Source organism: Hippocampus comes, unplaced genomic scaffold (assembly GCF_001891065.2).
Source record: "Hippocampus comes isolate QL1 unplaced genomic scaffold, H_comes_QL1_v1.1 scaffold124, whole genome shotgun sequence".
Taxonomy (NCBI): domain Eukaryota; kingdom Metazoa; phylum Chordata; class Actinopteri; order Syngnathiformes; family Syngnathidae; genus Hippocampus; species Hippocampus comes.
In genome coordinates this window covers 1134952-1142814 of record NW_017805075.1, presented here as the reverse complement: position 1 = coordinate 1142814, position 7863 = coordinate 1134952, and the positions used below count along the sequence as shown (strand labels likewise).

At 40.3% G+C, this 7863-nt stretch overlaps 2 protein-coding genes and 1 long non-coding RNA gene across 5 annotated transcripts in view; 1 reads left to right on the top strand and 2 right to left on the bottom strand.

Moving 5' to 3' along the window:
• Positions 1-725, bottom strand: part of letmd1 (LETM1 domain containing 1) — a 6628-nt gene extending 5903 nt beyond the window's left edge. Inside the window, exon 1 of the mRNA XM_019865105.1 lies at positions 545-725. Within this exon, the coding sequence (XP_019720664.1) occupies positions 545-660 (116 nt within the window). The 5' untranslated portion in view covers positions 661-725. The remainder of the gene's footprint in view (positions 1-544) is intronic.
• A 2010-nt stretch (positions 726-2735) lies between these two features.
• Positions 2736-5272, top strand: LOC109512997 (uncharacterized). Its single transcript, XR_002167634.1, has 2 exons — positions 2736-2965; positions 3743-5272. It is a non-coding gene; the product is annotated as an uncharacterized LOC109512997 (long non-coding RNA).
• Positions 5273-7296: 2024 nt separating this feature from the next.
• LOC109512996 (DNA (cytosine-5)-methyltransferase 3B-like) overlaps positions 7297-7863 on the bottom strand; it is a 25616-nt gene continuing 25049 nt past the window's right edge. For all 3 annotated transcript variants that reach the window (XM_019865183.1, XM_019865181.1, XM_019865182.1), the window contains one exon: positions 7297-7791. In XM_019865183.1, the coding sequence (XP_019720742.1) occupies positions 7632-7791 (160 nt within the window). In that variant the 3' untranslated portion in view covers positions 7297-7631. The remainder of the gene's footprint in view (positions 7792-7863) is intronic.

Here is a 7863-nt window from a genome sequence, read left to right as displayed (position 1 = left end):
ACAGACTACATCAGTGGTTCTTAACCTTGTTAGAGGTACCGAACCCAACCAGTTCATATGCACATTCACCGAACCCTTCATTAATGAAAAATAAAAATCTGATTTTTCTTACAAATTCAAGATATAAAAAGCGCATTTATTAAAACCAGAAAAAAAAATTAACAACACCCACAAAAGATGTGAGCTTCCCGTGAATTATCCAGCCTGTGTTGCTGAATCAATTCTAATTTTGAACGTGTTTTTTAATTATTATGATTAAATGCGTCACATAGCGACCAATCCCTCGTCGGACTTCGGAAGACGAGTAATGTCTACACATTGCAATTCAAGAGGGGGAACAAGAAGTCATTCGTAGTGCAACAATCTTGAAAAATAAGGCATGCACAATACTAAATAAAAATACATTCAAATATAATTAAGCGTAAAGCGATGAATTGCTGCAAGCTGTCAAACTCGGCAGGTCGGAAGTGTCAACAGACTACGAAACAAAAAAACTGGTCAAGCGAGGACAACATCTATCAACGTTCAATATTTTGGAACAAACCTGGACTGGTGACACACACACTGTCCGTACAGTCCATTGGCAATTTGGTTTGTTCTGACACTCCACAGTCGAATCAAAGACAAATTGTTGGTGAGCCTCGAACAGGACAGCGCCATGTCTGAACGAGACAACTTCCGCGTCGTTACCGTAATGGCGGAAATGCACGGAAACAACACCCACAAAAGATGTGAGCTTCCCGTGAATTACCCAGCCTGTATTGCTGAATCAATCTAATATTGAACGTGTTTTTTAATTATTATGATTAAATGGTTTTATCAAACAATCAAACATATTGCACGGTATATCCTGTAAACCGACGCGATTGCATTTATGAGCTAAACAGGTATAAAGTCACAAACTACATCAGTGGTTCTTAACCTTGTTAGAGGTACCGAACCCAACCAGTTCATATGCACATTCACCGAACCCTTCATTAATGAAAAATAAAAATCTGACTTTTCTTACAAATTCAAGATATAAAAAGCGCATTTATTAAAACCAGAAAAAAAAATTAAATACATTTTCAAGACATAAGTGTAAGTTTTTTTTAATTGTGCACAGAATGAACCAGCCACTGATGGCCAAGCGAGCGTGTCATAACTATTTGACATGTTGAGTCGGATGTGTCTTAATCTCCATGGCAGAGGCTCCGTCGAACTCCTGAGACCGATTCACCGAACGCCTAGGGTTCGATCGAACTACCAGGTTAAGAACCACTGCTCTACATTGTCCGAATCGACCGGCCGTACAAGGGTGTGCTACAAGCCTTACTGCGCATGTGTGAAATGGCTGGGCATCATTACGGCAGTCGTATTAAACCAAAGGGCGCTCCTAATTTGCACAGCGAGGGAATTTATTATTATGAATAAATTTTATTTGTTTGACAAGAAATATAAAAATGCATTAAAAACACTAATCTTTTTAATGTTTCTTCAGTTTTTGTTGTTGCGTTCCCCTAACAATCGCTTATAATTTGTCCAAGAGGAATTGCCGTACAACTTGTGTTGCAGCGCTAGTTCCGTATACAGTGAAATGCAAATTTTCCCCAATAACATCGCGATGGAGTCCGTTTTCTTGAGGTTCGACTCTTATGATTTTGAAGCTGATCGAAGGTTCCAACAAGGCCTGCAGACATTACACGCTGGCGTCTCTAGGAAAGAAACGAACATACTCGATGCAAAACTCTTCTTTTATAACAGGTGGGAAGCGCTACATATCCACACGATTGGACCGCCAGTCATAATAAAGCCAATTCAACACAACTACCTGTGCACCCTAAGAAGAATATATTATTTGTTGCAACTTTTTAATCTATAAAATCATGAACTATTCAACAGAAAGATACAAATTGCAATACATTTAATATTTAGCCACAGGCGCTAATTTAATTTGTAAAATCACAGTCAGTGTTGCGATCTTGTTTTTGTAGCTTTAGTATTTTAAGTCCCGCTCAGAAACAAACTTGAGGAGAATTACTTGGACATTGTTTTGCGTATGTCAAGTAAGACCAATGAAAGGCAGTCAGGCTGCTGAACATTGCTTTCGGCTTGGTTCACGTCTATGTTGGAAAATCAGTAATTTTTGCACATTTTGGACAGGAGATATATGCTTCAAAGTCGTATACATTTTGTTTATGTCGCTCTTGCCTCACCTATGAAAGTCTACATGGAAAAAAAAAAAACACTTATTGACCTACAAGTGATGATTCTGATTTCGGAACTGCTGCCGACATGCAGTATGTCGCTCTTGCCTCACCTATGAAAGTCTACATGAAAAAAAAACACTTATTGACCTACAAGTGATGACTCTGATTTCGGAACTGCTGCCGACATGCAACGGATGTGTCTTAATCTCCATGGCAGAGGCTCCGTCTAACTCCTGAGACCGATTCACCGAACGAACGCCTAGGGTTCGATCGAACCACCAGGTTAAGAACCACTGCTCTACAGTGTCCGAATAGACCGGCCGTACAAGGGTGTGCTACAAGCCTTACTGCGCATGTGTGAAATGGCTGGGCATCATTACGGCAGTCGTATTAAACCAAAGGGCGCTCCTAATTTGCACAGCGAGGGAATTTATTATTATGAATAAATTTTATTTGTTTGACAAGAAATATAAAAATGCATTAAAAACACTAATCTTTTTAATGTTTCTTCAGTTTTTGTTGTTGCGTTCCCCTAACAATCGCTTATAATTTGTCCAAGAGGAATTGCCGTACAACTTGTGTTGCAGCGCTAGTTCCGTATACAGTGAAATGCAAATTTTCCCCAATAACATCGCGATGGAGTCCGTTTTCTTGAGGTTCGACTCTTATGATTTTGAAGCTGATCGAAGGTTCCAACAAGGCCTGCAGACATTACACGCTGGCGTCTCTAGGAAAGAAACGAACATACTCGATGCAAAACTCTTCTTTTATAACAGGTGGGAAGCGCTACATATCCACACGATTGGACCGCCAGTCATAATAAAGCCAATTCAACACAACTACCTGTGCACCCTAAGAAGAATATATTATTTGTTGCAACTTTTTAATCTATAAAATCATGAACTATTCAACAGAAAGATACAAATTGCAATACATTTAATATTTAGCCACAGGCGCTAATTTAATTTGTAAAATCACAGTCAGTGTTGCGATCTTGTTTTTGTAGCTTTAGTATTTTAAGTCCCGCTCAGAAACAAACTTGAGGAGAATTACTTGGACATTGTTTTGCGTATGTCAAGTAAGACCAATGAAAGGCAGTCAGGCTGCTGAACATTGCTTTCGGCTTGGTTCACGTCTATGTTGGAAAATCAGTAATTTTTGCACATTTTGGACAGGAGATATATGCTTCAAAGTCGTATACATTTTGTTTATGTCGCTCTTGCCTCACCTATGAAAGTCTACATGAAAAAAAAAACACTTATTGACCTACAAGTGATGACTCTGATTTCGGAACTGCTGCCGACATGCAAGGATGTAACAATTATGGAGTCAAAATCATATCAGCGCTTTTGATTGATTAACTATATTTTGTTTTCCAGATGTATGCTTTGTTTTTTTTAAACGACACAACATAACTTTCGGCCTTACACCGCAGAGGGTTACAACTAGTTTTCCGTTCACAGCAGTGCCTTGGGGTGCACATTGCCATTAGACTCCCTATGTCAAAGAAATGAAATATTTTCCTGTCATGACTTTCATGTCTTTTGTCCCAGGTTTGTGGAGCCCATGGACTCCATCAGTTACAAAGCGTGGTCCAACTCTGCTTCCAGAGTGTTGCCTCCATCACGCAGCGACTCTGAAGGACAGACGACCGAAAAGTCTGAAGCGTCACAAGTCAAGTCGCTTTCCTTCGCTGAGGTGATGCGGCTCGTGCAGGAGGGCAAAGACGTGCCTGGAGTTAGAAAAGTGGACATACAGGCAAGCAATCAGAGTGCGACTCCATCACAAATGGAAAGAATACGCAAACCCTGGGAAGTGGCGTCAGTGCCCAGGTAACAAGTCACCCAATAAGTCACCTTTTCGTTTTTATTAGAAGCCCTTGTTTCATAAACATGTGAAAAAGCATATAACCGATTGTTCTGAATTTGAATGGGTTTAAGTTGGACAGGGCTTCATTTTGAGAAGAGGAACAGGAGCTAAAAGTCAGATCTTGCAAAAATGAACAAGATTTGACGTCTTTGTTGGAATGGGACAGCAAATGCTTTGGCCCTGGCCTGTTGCGTTAGTTGCCCACCCTTTTTTGGATCATCATCTTATGAACTACACCCAAGCATGGACTCAACATCTTTTTCATTGATCAGCTCATTGGAAGAGTTTCCCAAGCTCTTGGTGAGCCAGGACATATTTGGCATTAGAGGAGAATCCCGCGGCGCACCAAGAAACCAGAATGGATCGGAAATGTCTCTTCTCCCTCTGCTCATGAATTGGCTTACTTAGTTTGAAATGAAATGTCAAATGTTCAGTCAAACTCGTTTTCTGTTGTGTGATGTCAATAGTCAAAACATTATACACATTTGTTGTTTCTTCTCCCATCCAGTGGAAGAGCAATGAATTGTTCCGCCTGTTTATAATACTCTACTTCGCTGGCATAAATCGATGAACAAAGGTACATTTGAATATCCATCCATCCATGATCTGAACTACTTATCTTCACAAGGGTTGCGGTTGTGCTGAGCCTATCCCACATTGAAGCATAACAGGCGATTGAAAGGGATTGATGCATTAAAAAAATACTCCTCATGTGATGGGATTGTTGTTGTTACACAAATTTCATTTATGTGGGCTCAGCTTAACCTTCCGCACAGATCAAAAGATGACAAAGTCTGGAACTGTTAGCATAGCGCTAGAGGTAAAATGAATGAATAAATCCCGTTTGTAACTATGAGGCTCGTATTGATGCACAACAGGACAATAAATGTGTCACAGTAAGTTCTTCTTTATGAAGGCAGCAACATTTTGTAAACTTCCAGTCACAGTGGAATGCTTCAAATAAAGCAACGATCAATCCAGTAACGTGGAGGCACACTAGACGGACTTTCTGACAGTGGGACAGTTCATACATTGAAAAATATGTCAAATCAACTCATACATCACAAACATCAAGATTAAAAGAAACTTAATAAGTGGATTTGCACCAAAAAAATCCAGCACCAGTATATTGCATTTTCATCATCATCATCATCATCATCATCACGCTCACAATAACTAATACAACATCCATGTTGGCTAATGGCAGTTTGTCTTAAAAAACAAAACAAAAAATAAAGCGACATTTCTTCTATTTATGAAATTCATAAAAACTATAAAAATAAGAGTAACGGAAGAACTGAGGTAGAGAACAGCGGCCTGTGTCAGGAAGCAAGTTCAAGACAAAAAAGGGACGTTCAACATGATACCTAAATATGACAAATAAAGATACAGTATATTTTTTCAGAAATCACCTTTTGCGGGGGGGGATAGGGGGCGGGCTGTCGTTTCAGTAACTCAGTGACTTCCAAAGATGACTTTTTGGTAAAAAGAAGAAAAAAAAACCCAGTGTTTTCGGTGATACCAACTGATTGTGTTCTGCTTGTTACGAAAAAGCAGAAAAAGCTCAAAACAAGAGAAGAGTCAACACTTTCTCTTAATAGAATAATTTGGCACTTATATTGTGACAGAACACAATATTTTGCGGATCATGAAAGATGAGTCAAAATACTTGCCCCTCTGCTTGGAAAACGGTTGGCAGTCACTGAGTTGATGAATGCGAGCCACCAAGCTTTTGATTTGAAGAAGTTGTTGCAATGAAAGTGTGCTGAAGGGGAGAAGGGGGCATTTGACCTTTTCAGGGACAGCGGTTACTTCAGTGGACAGCTCATCATGTTATCAGGTTACAGGGTGCACGAAAGGGTTCATCTTCTAAAACAAATGATTTCAGCTGCCTCTGTCCTGGCGGACGCACGCGGAATTAATTCACTGAGGTATTAAAACGAGCACATAGCATGCAAGCAGTTTCATTCAGCCGTCGTGCTCACTTGGTCTAAAAACTAACAGCCTAAAAATACTTGCTGATGAGGATGCAGGCCAGCTGTGCTGTTGCTAACATAATACAGTAGATTGTAGCACCATTTAAAAGGGGAATTTGAAATTGAACAACCACAAAAAAAATCACTTTTGTCATATTGGTTAACAATAATGATTTAACATTTGTGCATGAAGTGGAAAACTCATCTTGTGTTAAATTTGATCCATGGCCATGCTTGTATCTCAGATCGCTTTTCCCCATTGAAAAGAATGGAAATACAATTAATCCATTCCAGCGCCCTTCCCTAAAAAAATCATTTTTAATGTGTTTTCTCATTCAAACCGCCCCCCAAAAAAACAAAAAACAAACAAACAAAAAAGCACTCAACAGTTGTGTACTTCACTAACTGTGTTGGGAATCATTCATTCATTTCCAAATCACGACACTGTGGTTTTTCCAGATACAAGCAGCTTGACTTAATTTTTTTTTCCACATTTGAGCCAACATTTGCCCATTTTTTTGGTCCTGAGATGTGAGCAAAATTCTGATCTTTCCTAAATCACTCCATAAGGCTTTTTATACAGTGAACCTAGATAGCGCCACTGAAAATCCTTTAGTCCTGATTTGTGAATTGGGAATAGTGACTGAGTGTGAACACAGGGACTGTGTTACTTTTGGTCTAGAGATATTAGCACAATTGTCGTTATTCATATTCATATATAGTCCACTACATCAAAATCCCCGTTTAGCAACTGGGGGTGGGGGGGGGGGGGGGAATTTGGGGGGGGGGGGGGGGGTGAATTTTGCTCTCAAGAAAAAAAAAAAAAATCAATCAATGGATCGCTCGTATCTTGAAAAATGTGAAAGTCAAGGCACTCATGTGTCAAGGCACAACTGAACAAAAACAAAACAAAACAAAACACTGAGTCTGAGGAAGGAAACAGCCACCGTGAAACAAAAGGCGTGACTTATGAGGTGTCACTCTCCAGTTGTGCGCACTCATGCAGGCACACACCTGAAAATGAGTCACAGGTCATAAAGCCACACCTTCTGTTTCTGATTGGTTGTTTTCCTCAGAAGTGGTGTTTTTTTGCCAATCAAATTATAGGCACAAGTTTGAGCGAGAGATGGCAGATTATTATTTTTTATAATCCCCACCGACAATCACCACACACACAAGCACACAGATCATTTTTAGCATGTACCACAGGCAGGCTAGAATGGTAGTTTTAACAAATATGACAAAAGTGATTTTTTTGTGTCTGTGTTCTATTTTTAAAGCACATACTTCCCTTTAATCAACGAGACATTTAAATGTTTTTAAAATTCATGACATTAAAAACAAGGTTTAAAAAAAATCAGTCCGTGAATTTACTTTCTTTCCTCAGTTGCGAGAGGCAGGGTACGCCCTAGACTGGTGGCCAGCCAATCGCAAGGCACATTTCGAAAAACAGTCATTCACACTCACATTCTCACACAAGGCCCGTTTACACGCATGTTTTTGTAATATGGGAGGATACGACCTGCAGCGGCAAACATTTGGTGTTTCAGGAAGAGCCCTGGCGCCAGTGCGTGGAAGTCTGCATGCGCCGACAACCTTACGGACCTGACTGGTGTGATTCACATTCAAAATAATCCTTGAGCGGCGCCATCAGGTGGCGGATGACGGCGACGCTCCAGGAGCGCCCCAGGACTCTCTGGCGCTGCATGCGGCCCATGTTGTTCACGTCCGTGTAGTGTTTGGGAAAACCAAAAATCCTACACACACACACACACACACACACACACACACACACACACACACACACACACACACACACACACAACAAC